This window comes from Melospiza georgiana, chromosome 12, assembly GCF_028018845.1.
Source record: "Melospiza georgiana isolate bMelGeo1 chromosome 12, bMelGeo1.pri, whole genome shotgun sequence".
NCBI classification, from domain to species: domain Eukaryota; kingdom Metazoa; phylum Chordata; class Aves; order Passeriformes; family Passerellidae; genus Melospiza; species Melospiza georgiana.
The window spans coordinates 12853254-12868337 of record NC_080441.1 but is presented as its reverse complement, the minus strand read 5'-3'; the positions used below and the strand labels follow the sequence as shown (position 1 = coordinate 12868337).

The following is a 15084-nucleotide window of genomic DNA, read 5'->3' as shown; positions in this document are numbered from 1 at the left end:
AGACAGAAGAAAATAGGAATACTCAATCCTTGATCATCCAAATGCTGAACAGCAGCAATTAAATAGAGGGAAGACCAAGTACACAAGATTAATAAATTAATGAGCCCAAGAATGAAAAAAGCTGTGAACGTGACCTTTCCTGTATGTAAAACCATTTTCTATATAAAATATATTTATAAGAACGATTTTGAAGATATTATTCAAGCCCAAAGTACTATATGTAAAACATTATGTATTACTTTACACTTCAGTACCTATAGGGCCAAGATCTTATGCTTCTGTTCAACACTCATCCCAAATGTTTGCAGGACTCAGCCTAGTTGGCTGGATATAATATCATTAATATGCCCAAGAATAGTTTACCTTGTTGGCCCAAAAAAATTGGTTGGTGATTTACTTAAGGCCTCCAGATTTTAAGTGATGCTTTCTGTTGAGTTTTGCATTGATCTCTTCATTACAAAACACTGTGACCAATAACTGTTGCAGTTGGAGAAGAATATCTGATTGTTTTTAGAAACATCTTAACTCTCAATTTCTTATCTCTCACCTTTCTAACAAGGTATGCAATGAGACTCAAGAATTTCACAGGCTCTTCTGCCACAGAAGGGGACAAGAAATTAGCAGTTTTATGGTAAGTCCCTTTGCGACAATGAGAGAAGCAGCTAAAATCTTAAGGAGGACTTTAAAAGTACTGAATTACTTAAGCAGCTTACAGAAGATCATTATTCTTGTTTTCCATTAAACTATTAAAGGATAACTAATGGATTTCTTCAGCAGCTGACTAAACATTTATTCTTCTAATTTATGCTCTTATCAAGATGGGATTTTAATGCTTTTGACCACTTTTTTTTTTTTTTTCTCTCCATTTGCTTATGTTTCAAAATGTAACCTTAGAACAGAGACTGCAAAATTTAGGTCAGCTTTTTTTTTTTTTTTTTTTTTTTTTTTTTTTAAGTTTATAGGTTTCATTAAGCAATGGAATTAACATAATCCTTTCCTAATTACCACAGCTACCGATGCTTATCACTTCTCTACTTGAGAATGTTTAAACTGAAGAAGGACCATGCTATGAAGTACTCCAGATCTCTGATGGAATATTTTAAGGTAATCTTTATTCTGTTTAATTTATTGATATGAAATGAAATTCATACCAACACTGAGAGCTCTCACAAGTGTAACTGCATGACTTAAAAGTCCCACATTTAACCTCTCCCCTGGGAAATGCAGGCAGGATGGATGCCAGGGAATGGGGACAGAAGTGATTTGGGGGATTTTTGGATTAGTCACTTGATTCAAAGGACCATACTCAGTTATTCTACAAAAATAACATTATTCTCAACACCATGTAATGTTTATGCAAGTTTCTGATTCTTTCAAGGTTTCAATGTGCAAGTGGTTATGAACTGACCCCTAATGGACCATAATAAAGCAATTATTTGGGCTGTAGTTAGTTAAGTTTAGATTTTAGATTCAGTGAGATTTCCTGAAGCTTATTGCAGTTTCACAGATTTCTTCTTTTATCCCTGTGGAACTTCAAATTACCTTATCCTCATCTTGAAGGTTTGCCTTAAATTGAGTGGCGATCTGATGGTCATGACTTGGGGATGTTTCATTTTACCTTGTCAAATGATGTTTACCCAGTAAGAATGACAAATCCTCACTGTTCCTAGATTAGGAGAGAAATAGAATCTTTCTTCAGCTGTGAGGTTTTGATATTTATATTTCACTGGCTAATGCTGTTTGAAGCATACATTAATTCTTTTACTTTATTACTACATATTATTCTATAATTATGTAATTATACTGGCTTGTCAGCCCATCAGTCTTTTTTTTGTTGGTGTTTTCAGCCTCTGTGAATTTGTTCAAGGCTTTGACATATTGGTACTGCAGACCAGTAAAAACCTCTAACACTGCAGTTTTTATGTTTTCATGTAAATGGTGATAAAGTGGTCCTTCTGCTGTAAAACTCCAGTTCTGATATGGCAGCAGCCACAGTCCTGACTACCCATGTGTCCCCTATGTGTGTCTCTGTGCAAGTCCAGTAATGTTAGTCCTGATCTTGTGCTTAAATGGAGACTCTCTTGTACCATTAGGAGTGCCTCTGTTGTGCTCATGGAGTTTTCAGTCAGGGATTTGCACAACAAATTAAATTTGAGCTACACACATTTGTAACCTCAGCATTTTCATGAAATGTATTCCAGCCACTTCAGATTTTATCCAGGTTGAATGTAGATTGTATCTTAAAAAAAGGATTATTAGACAAATAAATCTTTTCTGCTGAAAGTAATGGTTTCTTTAAAAAAATAAAATAGGTGGGAGCAGGAGAGATTCTCTGTCCTTAAAGCCACTTTATTTTCTCTAGCTGTGCAAGTAGGTAAGATAAAGAACATATTTACTACTCCCAGCATAAGAAAATGTCCTTTAATGTAAATTAAAATAAGAGAAAAAAATAAAAATGCAATAAAATAGAGGAATCAGGAATGCCAGGCATAGAAATGCAGTTGAAGCAAAGTGTTTCAGTTAATGTTACAGTGTGTGTGTGCTGTGGTCACTGTAACTCACCTGCTAGAAGCAGGGTTTAAGTGTATACAGATTATATGTTCAGGTTCTTTCTGTAATCGAAGCACAGGAGGAGAAAAGAAAAGAATGGGAGCTATTAACTATGTGTTAGTTTTGTATTGCTGCACTGTGTTCTCTGTGTTCACTAGCAAGAATCTGTAATACAAATGAAACAGATTAACTGTTTGAATGGAGTTGTTATTCAAACTTTTGCACAATTTTAACTGTGAAAAGCAGCCCACTGTTTACAGCAGAGCTGGGGAGAATTTTTTCAGCTAAATTGTTCTTTATATTTTTCCTCACAAATGCCACTTTATCCAAATTGAAACCATTTGTGGACAGAACTGGTTCTGATTAATTTCCAATTAAAAGCTACAAAATGATACTTTTAATATTTCAAAACAGAAAATAGCCATTTAATCATGAAAGCAATTTTGAAATGTAGAGGCAACTTGGAGTAAAATACCCCTAAAGTGATAATTTTTTTAAATTGAAATCAGACCTTTTATGATCACAAAAAGTGACATCCTGTCATGCATTTCCTCTGAAAGTTGGAGGAAGATTTTCATGTTTTTTAAAATGTGTTGCCAGTAGTCACTGAAATATTTTTGCTAAATATTCTCATTATCAAATAACTGCTTCCCATTGAGATCTAATCTTAATCTTGACAGAGCTATTATTTGTCTCCAGGTACTGTTGGGAGCAATCTTTGGACAGGAGAAATTAACAATAAAAGCTTCTTGTCCGTTTCTGAAGAGTTTCCAGGGCAGTTTATGTCACTCTTTCCTCATAAGCTCCATGTGCTCTGTGCTGTGAAACACCCCCAGTCATGCTCACATCCTCTGTGACAAGCAGTGGCTGCTGTGCAGGAATGCCAGGCCAGTGCTGTGGTTTGGACAATGTGTTCTGCTTTGGTCAGAAATGTTGGGCTGTGAGCTGTGGTTTAGAGTCAAGGGTGCTGTCTGTGCTCCACTGAATCTCTGTGCCTCCCATGCAAAATAGTGATTACAGTAACCAGATGAGGGCTGCAATAATGTGGGTAATGCTTTGCAGAGAACTTGTAAAACTTGATTGAATTTTCACTGTGCGTGCTGACTTCTCAGCACGGGAGCTGAATTATGTTTTCAGAGGGCACACACAGATAGCCTCAGCCCTGATACTGCCACTTTGTATGGGAACTAAGATACCAGTCAGTCTGAGCAGGGCTGGAAAGACCTGGGCTTTATTGTTGCTCGGCAATCTTTTTGTACAGGGTTTTACAAGGTGCTACACAGACGTGAAAGGCAGAATGAGTAAGCAGGTAAGGAAAGTCAATTTGTGCAACTAAAATATATAAAAACAAAAACATTCAAGCAGATCCTTACTAAAAATTTTATTTATACTACTGTCTGAATCCCAAGCCACCTTCCCTAAGCAACTTGGGAGGGATCAATGTCATTAAAGCATCAAGCCAAATTATTTTTCTTTCTTATTAAAATATTGAAGGTCCCTCTAAAGATAAGCAGTCATTTTCACTCTAAAGAACTTACTTTGTAGAGTAAGTTTTAGTGGTAATTAAACCACTTCTTTGTGACCTACATCTGCTTTTACTGGAATTTATTCTCTCTTTTATCAAATGATTTTCAAGCTACTGGTTGGAACCTACCAATCATCCACCAGCCACTTAATTATGGGACCAATGTGCAGAGCTTTTCTGCTCCATGCACTGTAGCTCTTGCAATGAAAAGGGGGAATGTTGAGCCTTGTGTCATCAGTATTCATGTACTTGCATCACCTGTATTTACATTTTGGTTTTGTACTTACAGAACTCTTCAAAAGCCTCACAGGCCCCCTCCCCTTGGGGCGGCAATGGAAAGTGAGTATTTTCTCCTGAGTACTTCTGTCTGGGAACAAGTGGTTCCAAGAGGAGGGGAAGGGTTTTTCTGCCTCTAAAGGCAAAGGACAGGTCATGGGGATCAGTGTTTTGGGAGCTGCAGGTATATTTCAAACATGTATAATGTATAAACTGTTCTGGGCTACAGAATTGATCATACAGCTGCCTTGGGCTCATGGGGGCGAGGGGATCCCACTGGACTAAATCAGATCCCCCTGTGAGCCATCCAGTGTGGGTAGGAAGGAAGAGCTGAATCACACCTTCATCCCTGCAAAGCCTCCTTAAGTCTAAAATCAGACATGGTGGGTCTGTGCTGAATTCTTTGACAGTTTACTTCTCAAGCCAAATGAAGGCCATAAAAATATCAGTTAATTAGCTGGCAAGTACCATGACACTTTAGGAAGCCAAAGTAAAGTTAACCTTCATTGCAATGATTTTTCAATGATTCGTTCAGCAATGAAAGACCAATGAATATTTCATTGATATATGGTAAGTGCTGTTTAATAAAACTGAAGGTATAATAGTGGTGAAAATGTGAAGGCACTTAGTCAGCCAATTATCAGTGGCTTCATATTAACGTTAAAACACCCTCACCTCAGATATGAAGTCAGGGTAATGCAGTTATGATCAGAGGAGGTGCATTGCTGCTGCATCCTTGCCTTTATCTTGCCATGGCTGTTGCCAGCTGACACACATTTCTTCTGCTTTTTGTCCTGGTCACACATCCCGACACAAGTAAGACAAAGGTGAAGGACTTCACCTTTTTTTCCATCTTTATTTGAGTAGGCTAAATTCTAGGTAAAAATTATTATTGTTAATGGTCTCTTTCTGGTGGTTCAGAAGAAGAAATGGCTGTTAGACACGCCAGGGAAACAAAGAAGGAAGGGTTGAAGTTTAGCACACAAAGAACTGAAGTTTTCAAACAGACTTTGTTCTCAATTAGTGCAAAACCAAAAATTCCAACATTTTGCTTAAAGTGAAATATTGCCTCAAATAATTGAAAATATTTTGGGGTATAGATATATATATATATATATACACACCCCAAACACTCAGTTATTTTGAATATCTATATATAGAGCTATTAAAGTATAGATTGTAACACAAGCTAAAGTGATTAAATAAGAAATCACTTTAAATAAAAGCTGAAAAGATATTTTAATACTGGAAAAGCAACTACTAAATTAAATTATTCATTATGTGCCAGTTTTCCAGGCATTGAAGTGTCAGTGAAACCTTGTATTGTAATAAAAATACATAAATGTTAACATAAAATTTTAGTGATCAAATAGACCACTGGAGCATAACATCTCTTTTGTTCCTGAAGAAGGGGCTTGTGCCTAAACATTTCATGAAGCAGAAGTTATCCTTTTATTGCTGTCCTATAATAGACCCCTATGAAGTGTGTGCTCTGCAGGTGATGACATCTCCCTCACTATTTAAAGGAGCTATTAGGTGTCCAGGATTGAATAAGTGGGTTTTGACTGGAGGAGAAAATTCTTGTCTGGCCACAAAGCAGGCAGCAGAAACCCAGCCCCCAGGTCAGCATCACTTCTAACATAACACCCAGCTGATCAGTCTGTTCCCACTAACTCTGGAGATAAGGAAGGAAAGCTCTGAAAGTGCACATCTCTGTCTTCTATTCAGGAAGCACTTGACATGTGCGAGTAACTGAGTGACAAGGCTGTGTTATAACAGCATTATTGTGACACCTGTGACCCAGCACACAGAGAGCACAACCCACACTCAGGCCTTGTGTCCCCTCTGTGTGGAGTCTCAGAAGAAGGCAGCTCTCCAGCTGGCTCAGAGGTGCCATCTATCTCAGGTGGCTCCTCGTTCCTCCAAGGTTTGTCACAGACCTGGTGCTGCCATTGGCAGCTTCTGCTCTGCCTTCCCCAGGGCTACTTGCTCTACAGTTTCCTCTTAATCCCCTGCAAATTTGTGTCAGATGGGAAGAGAATTCACACACCACAGAAAAAAAGACCAAACACTTTCCAGCATATGGCATCACTGGAGATGGAGCAGCTGCCTGGTGCAGGATGGGGGGACAGTGGGATAATCTCAAGTATTTTTCTTTAACAAAGCAAAGCTCATCATTGCCATGGTGTGTAGTCTAGTCAGGATCTCAAATCCATCAAATATCACAGCTTGGCTCACTGGAATTTCTGCCTACTTGTTTCAAAGTGTTGTGAACCTCTACAAAGTTGGCCCAGGTTCCATCCTGGCAATGAAACAAATTTTCTCTGGTTTCATTACAGAAATGTTTCCCACCTCTAGCGACAGAAAGCACAAAATACAGAGATTTAGTAGACTCACCACAGTAATAATGGCTGTGCACAACAGGGTAAATCCAATGAACAATGTGCTTTATTTGGCAGAAGTGCGTCAGCTGGTTGTAAGTGGCTCTAACAAAATACTCTTGGTCTCCTCAGATACTTATCATTTTTAACTGCTCCCAGACCTAATCTAGTATAGTTCAGCTCTTCTGTGCAATAAAGACACTGTGGCAAGTCAGGTAACCAGGATGTTTTGAGACTTTAAAATAAAGCATTTGTGCATTAGGACATGGTTAAACTCTAACCCATAAGCTGGATAAAAAGCTACAAGCTGCCAAATCAATGTGATCTCCAGCTCTGGAAAAAAACATGTATCACAGGAGCCTGTTGTTGAGCACAGTAATAGCAGGGCACTGCTGGAAAATCTGCAGCAAATCTGTTGCCATTGATGCCTTTCAGCCCAAGGCTGTGCTGCTGTGTCAGTCTGTCCTGCAGCACCTGGAGGTGTCAGCAGGTCTGTGCCCAAGCAGGGCCATTGACAGTGGCCTTTAGAGCCAAGAGGCCAAGCCCTTCTGTCCTGGGCTTTGGATCAGGCTCAGTGACTGAGCTTGATTCTGTTGCACAGCACGAGGCATCTATAGCTGCACGTCCAGGGAGGGGTTGCAACATCCCTGTCTGGAGAGTTTTGGTCTCTTTGCTTCATGCAGAGAGTGCCAGGAGTGTCTTGGCCCTGCATCTCAAGTGGTTCCACAGCAAATAGAATGCTTTTTTTTAGGCAAGTGCTTCCAAATGGGTGAATGAAATTACATCCAGCTGGGGCTGGTCACCAATGATGTTCCCCAGGGCTTGGTACTGTTTCATGTCTTTATTGATGATCTGGAGCCCCCTTGATCTTGAAGGGGATCAAGGGCACCCTCAGTCAGTTTGTGGATGACACCAAGTTGGGCAGAACGGTGGCTCTTTTCACTTCTCCCAAGTAACAAGTGATGAGACAACAGCCTCAACTTGTACCAGGGGAGGTTTAGATTGAAGATTAGGAATAATTTCTTCCCGAAAAGGGTTGTCAAGCACTAGAGTAGGCTGCCCAGGGACTTGGTTGAGTTGCCTTCCCTGGAGGTATTTCAAAGTGTCTTGATGTTGATATGGGATGTGGGGATATGGGCTACTGGTGGACTTGATAGTTCTGGATTAACTGTTGAACTTGATGATCTTAAAGGTATTTTCCTGAACAAATCCCTGATCCTATAAATTTTCAAAGAGACTAGCTGTTCTGTGAGCATTCAGCACTACACAGCTCTAAACAAGAGCGTGCTGTGCTGACCGCTGCACTGCCTGCAGCCAGCAGGTGATTCCTAATTGATGGTGTTAGAATTAAAGGAAAATCTATATTAGAACATTAGTGCCTCACTAAGTAGGTAACTTAAAACACTGTGCTGTGCAGAACTGTGTGGATGAACGGTAGGCAATTAGAACAAATCTCCATAGCCTTAAAGAATCCTATGGAGATATTCATAATCCTGCAGTACCCTCAGGTCCTAATACTGCTCTACAGGGTGCTTTTAAGACTTGCTCTTTACTTATTGTGGTGACTGTTTTTGGAGCAAACTGTCATTGTGGTTTCCAGAAAATACTTTGATAATAAGCCAATATTGCACATTGAGTGTTTTCTAACTGCCATTGCAGCTTCTGGCAGCAGGTAGAAAAATCATTACAGCTATGAGATGCTTCTTTCTCTGAAAGATTGCTCTATTTTTATGATAGATTTTTTTTAAATAACAGGTTCATTTAAAGGGAGAATTAAATTCCTTTTTATTTTCAGTCATTCCCAGTTGATAAGCTGTCCTTTCTCATAAAGTCAGGCAGTACCCCTGCATGCTGGGGTGCACTTTTCCAGTGCATTTAGGATGGCAGTGAAGTGGGGGGTATGAGGGGGCCTCACTCTCTCTCTGCCTCTTTCAGGAGCACAGAAACCCCCTCGCCCATGTCCCTGAGCCCGTCCCCTGTCAGCTCTGCTGGGAGCAGCTCGGGCAGCACCAGCTCGTCCTCAGCGGGGACCATCACCATCCCCCAGCGCATCCACCACATGGCTGCCAGCCACGTCAACATCACCAACAACGTCCTGCGCAGCTACGAGCACTGGGACATGGCTGACAAGCTGACCAAGGAGAACAAAGGTGCCCCCTCTCTGCTTTCCTCTGTCCCCTTTGGCTCCCCCGCTTTAGTTTTCCCGGTGCTCTCTGGATTCAGACCCAGAACCAGCGCATTTAGGAGCACAACTGTGACAGCTTGAGCAAACAGACCAAATCTGCTTGCTGGTGGCTGTAGCCAATGCGTATCTTCTCTTGTCAGGCACAGAGGGGGATGTGTGACACACGCTGAACATGGGGTTATCAGAGCAGCTGGCAAATAATTTAGTGAACACAAGCCCCAAGTGATGAGAGCTTTTAAGTCTGCAAATTCGTTCACAGTTTCAGCCTCTCGTAGAGCACCGAGGTTATTTTCAGATTGCTCTGTCAACAGGTTTAAGACTATTAAAATGCTAGCTAGGATAATAAGCAAACATTAGATGTTGTGTTTGTGTGGGGAGTCCGATTAAGAGATGTCCACTGAAAGACATGACCTTGACTCTCCTATGATTGGATTGCAAATCTGTTTGTTAATTCCTAACAACAAAATGTAAGTCTTTACCACAGTCATTTTAAAGGAGTTTTGGCAAGCAGTTTGTGACTGGATTGTATCAAGTATAGTGGAGTGACTGAGATATAACTAAGGGACAAATTTGGCCTGTTGTTGGCCAGCTGTGAATTTCCCCATGACAATATAATTATTCAGATATCAGCTTTGTGCTTACACAAATCACTAAGAAAGCTTCCTTTGACACTAGAGGTACAGAGCCTAACTAGGAAATAGTCTCATTGTGAGTTGGCTCATTCTCTTAAATTATAGTGAGATTTCAGATGGCCGACTTGTCCTGACAAATGTGCTTGCTGTATGCAGTTTGATCTTACTCCCATTAATGTCAGTGGCAAATTTCCACTGATTTAGAGAAACTGAGCTTGAGATTTATAGAGTTTTATGTCTGAATGGTGGGTCATAATGATCCATCCCTGGATGAGGAACAATAATAGAAGTTCTGTCCAGTCCTCCCCACTGCTTCTTGTCTTTGTTCACATTGATTAATTTAGTAGCAGTGCAGTCATTTTGGATTTTTTCCATAGCTGCATCCATTTTCACAAAATGTGAAAGCGATTCCCTGTCAAATGTAACGCAGAATGTTACAGTGGGAATGCAGAAGGATGCCCTGATAGGAGGAAGAGATGGTGATAATCTTGTAATTAGCCCTGTGTGTTGTGGAGTTGTTAAATGTTCTACTTGGTATTAAATCAAAATAGCTCAGGCATTCAGCCAGCAGACAGAAAATGTACCCAGCCACTGCTGTTATCAGTCCTAGAGCTGGATGAGAAAAAAACCTGCTGATTCTCTTTCTGCATTTTCCTCCCTGCTCTCTTCTTTGTTCTCATTTTGATTTATGATCAAATAAACCCAATTCTGCAAAGCCATATAGGAATACTCTTTATTCAGATGAGCAGTCCCTTTGACTTTACTGGGACTGGATGCATGAATAAGGGTTTCTCACATGAGCAAGACATTTAAGGTTGTGACCTGTTCTTTCATATCTTGTTTCACAACCTGCAGACACGTTACAGGGAATGCAAAGTTCATGTTACTTCAATTTTCATTTAAGTATTGTAAACCATTGGAGAGAGATCAGAGTTTCCTACATGCTATAGCATGTCTGCCTTTATATATTTTCTGGAAAGATACCTCATTTCTAATTAAGTACTTGATTTAAAATTGCATGCTTAAACACAAATTGCAATTTGAAAAATTCATGGTGAAGCAAAACGTATATGAGAACTGCTGTGGTACTCTGCAGGTCTCCATCATACCACATGAGGGATTCTCTTTAAAAAGGATGTATTCAAGACACTGACATGAGAAATGGTGCAGTGTTTCATGAAAACTGGCTGTAATTGTTTCACTAGCTGTCATCGGCACCTCTCACATAATTCAAAGCACCTTCATTGGGTTGGCTGGAACAGGACTCACACTTTCTCTGCAGTGATCTCCAGTCCACCTTTGCCAGCTGTCTCAGCTCTGCTGCATTGCCTAAGCTCTGCTGCACTGGCCTCTGGACTCAAAACTGCCCCTGACAGCAAACAGGACAGTGCAAACCCCACACTCTGCTGTGAGTCCCAGGTCATCATTTGGCCTCTCTCTCAGGAGCTTGGGCAGTCAGTTCTTTATAAAAAATGAGATTTTCCCCCTCCTGTTGAAATAAGAATGATGTCAAAAGAAAAAAAAAAAAAAAAAAAAAAAAAAAAAAAAAAAACAAAAACACAAACCTGAAAAAAACCATGATAAGATAAAAATTTAGTTCCTTAAAAAAAAACAGAACAAAGCAAAACCAACCAGATTCAGTCACTTTTGTGAGGTTTTGTGGTCAGCTCTAATTGTTTCTGTTGTCTTCTGAATCACAGGATGTGTCTTGCATAAGAATATGTCCTGAGATGGGTATAAAGCTGTGGCCTAATAGCAATTACCTGTGGCTCTTACTGCTGCCATGAATGTTTCTCAGGTCATGCCCATGCAGTCACAAGGAATTTCCTGCACACTGTAGGAGCTGTGCAGCTGCCCCTTGTCCACGGCTGTCAGCTTTGCTTTTGTGCTGCTCTGAGTCTGCTGCACGCTCCCAGTTTGAACTTGACTCATGTTCAGCTGGCTCAGAGCAGCAGACAGAAGCCTTTCTTTGTCAGCCTGACAAAAGATGTGCCATTAAAATAAAAATGCATAGCAAGAGGGAGAGCAGCAGAGCTGTGACCCACCAAGCTGATCTGGTTTGAAGAGGAAAGCAGGAACATGCTGCCATGTACCTCTGGTGGAATCCCCTGGTCCATGGAGTTGAGAGTGTGGGGAGAATAGATGGAGTTTGGCATAAACCTGTGTCTGTAGCAGGCCAAACTAAACTGCAGATTTCCCAAAGCCCCTGGGATGGTTTGTGTTGGATCACCTAAAGTGGTGTTGTTCACCATCTATAACATCAAACTCTCAGCTGACTTTACAAGATGGGATCATTTTTTTTATGCTTCTGAAGAAAGCAGGACTTCTTCTCTGAAGTAGAAAACTGCCAGCTCTGTAGGGAGCAAGACCTGTTCTCTCACGCATAAATTTATTAAGTGGCTTTAGTGCTTGTAGCTTTTTCCAGAAATGTTAACCTGAAATTAGGCTTTAAGGTGAATTCTCAGTGTTTAAAGCAATTATTGTTTATTTGAGCCTAGAATGAGATCTCTAGAATTCAAGCAAGATAGTGCACTATTTCATTTCAAAATGTATTGATTTTACACTGGAGGAGATGAATGAAAGACAGAGAAAGGAAGATTAAAAGTAGCTGCTGGCTGCAGCATCTGAACAGCACTGGTGCTAGCCCTGAGCTCTCATTATGCTTGCCTCCAGCCAAATCACTTTGTGCTCTGATACTGCTGGAGCTCCCAAGCTGACCAGGGTCAGGCTGTCAATACTTGGATAGAAGACCTCAAAGCAGCACTTACTCGCTGAAGAAAGTACTGATAATGATTTTGTACCCAGCATCTGCTTTCTTGAAGTGCAGCCAATGCAGCACTGGCTGGCTCAGTGCACTGGATTGCAGACAGGGTGAGAATGTGAGGGCTCAGCCATTCCTCTCTGTGATTGTTGGTTGTTATCTGAGCTCTGAGGGGCTTTAACTGAGAGCGGGTTCCCACTTGCCTAAATATAGTGTAAGTGTTGGATATGTGGGAATGCCTGTGCCCCAGCAAGCACAAAGAACTGTGGGAGAATACAGGACACAATTCAGTTCTCCATTGACAGCAATTAGGAAAGGTCTGTTGGCCCTAACAGGATTAGTCTTTCACCCAGAGCATCTAACACATGACATAAAGTAAACTGGTGTGTCGCTTCCTAACTGGGGCTCTCTGTTTAGTGACCTCCTGTTAACCCTTCCTGACCAGGAATCCCAGGGTTGGGATTCTCCCGCCCTAGAAGTTCCCATCTCCAAGGAGTTATTTTCCTGCTGTGTTGTCTCTCTCCTCTTCCTCACCAGCTCCCATCCCACACTCATCCTCTGGGGCCTGCAGCTGCAGCAGGATGAGCAGAGGGCCAAAAGTGCTGCAGTGTCAGTAACAGAAATTGGAGGGTGAGGAAAGGAGCAAGAAAGGTCCTCTAGTGTGGAAAGATCCAGTCTAGCCCTTTATGTCTGGATAAGAGTACAGCATGGAAAAGTAAAGCAAGATTTCATTGCCAGCTATTTAAATCATAGTCAGGAAACCTAATCTTGAAAAACTGACAGTGCAGATGATCAGAGTTAAAGGAAGACTACTGACAACCACTCATGCCATCCTGTGGTAGACTTCCACTATGGATAATCTAATTTGGTTTGTTTCAATATATTGTTGTAATTTCAATTCTTTCTTACACACCACGTGCTCATGTGCACAACTGTCCTTAGAACCCACGAATTACATTGTGCTGCTTCTGAGTGGGAAATCATGGCGATACCTCAATTTCTGTACCACTGCCTGAAAAACTGCTTCTGTTTCTTGTGTATTGCAGAGTTCTTTGTAGAGCTGGACTCAGTGATGGGACCTTTAACTCAACATAGCAGTATGACCAATCTGGTTCGTTACGTTCGCCAGGGACTCCACTGGCTCCGCATCGAGGCTCATTTGTTGTAGTGACTGCTGCCCTGCTCATGACATCCCCATTCTTCTACCTCTACCAGCGCAGAGACGATCACTGGTGGAACTCCACTCATTTTTGGAAGTTTATTCATGTAACTTCATTTTTATTGCCTTTTTTAATATCCTATCTATTGGAAGTAGAAGTCACCATAAATGAAACTTATGACTCAAGAGCAGTATGTGTTGTACCATCTAATCATCTTTGACAATTTTCTATGCCTTGTGTCTCCTGGATCCTGCCATCCTTATGTGCTTTATGGAACGGTACATTTCCTGCAGTGTTGTTTTAAGTCCATGCTGCCTTCAAGTGAAAACAAAAAAAGCACTTTGAGAAGATATGGATTCCTGAGAAATAGTACAAAGCGTCTTAAATATTTGAGGGTATATATGAGAAGTCCCTTCTGAAATAAATTAGTAGAAGTTATAGCTATTCATTCAAAATCATCTTCTGAACCTGAACCAAGCTTTTCGACGCTTAATTCTGGCATCATTACCTGACTCAGTACATTCCTAAGATTTCATACTCCCTATGGGTTTAATCTCTAAAAGAGAATGTTGAATATCTTACAGGTACATAATGTAAGATCACCAAAGGTGTTAAGTGGTAAAAGGTTGAAGGAATGCCTCATTAAAAAATGATGACACACTATGCAATGAGGTTTTGATATTCCATTCTTCCTGTTTATTGTTGGCTTAATAATTTCAGTAGGCAGCAGAATTTATTGCAATTTTTAGGCAGTTTCAAAATATTAGCTTTCTTAGTCTTATCTACCATTCCTGTACTAAATCTGTGAATTTTCTTTCTGTTTTACTGTTTAGTCTCAAACAAATACTTATCCAAGATTTTTCTTCATAAAACAATCTCTCCTTGCATAGTGACTCATTGAAAGCAGATTTTAACAGGACTGCTGCACTCTAAGCATTGATATTGTATGTAGAAGTCCATTAATAAGTGTATGCAGATTCTTCATGAACTATCTAGAAGTTTAACTAACCAGCTACTGTTGAAACATTATAATTCCATGTGGCATCAATTTTCACCTGTTTTGTTCATTTCAAAGCATTAGAAGCGAACAGTATTATCTTGCTATCTTGAAAATATTGTCAAATTAAATAAAATCACCAGATTTACCCAAAAGCAATATAACATTTGTTTAATAATGGCCATGAATACTTCAGTCAGATTACCTTTTTTCCAAGCTCTGCATCTGTTTACCCATGCTGTCATGTTTTGGACCATTCCTCTAATGCGTGAATAATAATGAGACAATTCAGATAGAATTTCAAAGCAATTGTGAATAAATTGCACCATTTCACATTTGCTCTTTCCTCTTATTTTTTTCCCTGTTATAAACTGCACTGCTCTTCTGGTGCCACTGCAAGAAGCGCTGGTGCATGAAACAAAACAAAATGAATTTATATCAATAATTCACAAGACTTTAAATGGTCTCATCTCATTCTTGATATAACGCCTGCATACCTTACTGAACTGTAAATTCTATTTCTATAAACAGAAAATGCTCATAGCAATGTAAATATTATTCTGTCTCATCTCATTGAAATAATACAATATGTGTATTAAATGCCATCCAGATATTAG

At 40.2% G+C, this 15084-nt stretch overlaps 1 protein-coding gene across 5 annotated transcripts in view; it reads left to right on the top strand.

Moving 5' to 3' along the window:
- AFF2 (ALF transcription elongation factor 2) overlaps positions 1 to 14133 on the top strand; it is a 323600-nt gene extending 309467 nt beyond the window's left edge. For 4 of the 5 annotated variants that reach the window (XM_058032600.1, XM_058032601.1, XM_058032599.1 and 1 more), the window contains exons 17-22: positions 560 to 631; positions 1011 to 1104; positions 3812 to 3859; positions 4365 to 4414; positions 8668 to 8882; positions 13357 to 14133. In XM_058032600.1, the coding sequence (XP_057888583.1) occupies positions 560 to 631; positions 1011 to 1104; positions 3812 to 3859; positions 4365 to 4414; positions 8668 to 8882; positions 13357 to 13478 (601 nt within the window). In that variant the 3' untranslated portion in view covers positions 13479 to 14133. The remainder of the gene's footprint in view (positions 1 to 559; positions 632 to 1010; positions 1105 to 3811; positions 3860 to 4364; positions 4415 to 8667; positions 8883 to 13356) is intronic. The other variant, XM_058032603.1, reaches the window with a different exon arrangement.
- The last annotated feature ends 951 nt before the right edge of the window (positions 14134 to 15084 follow it).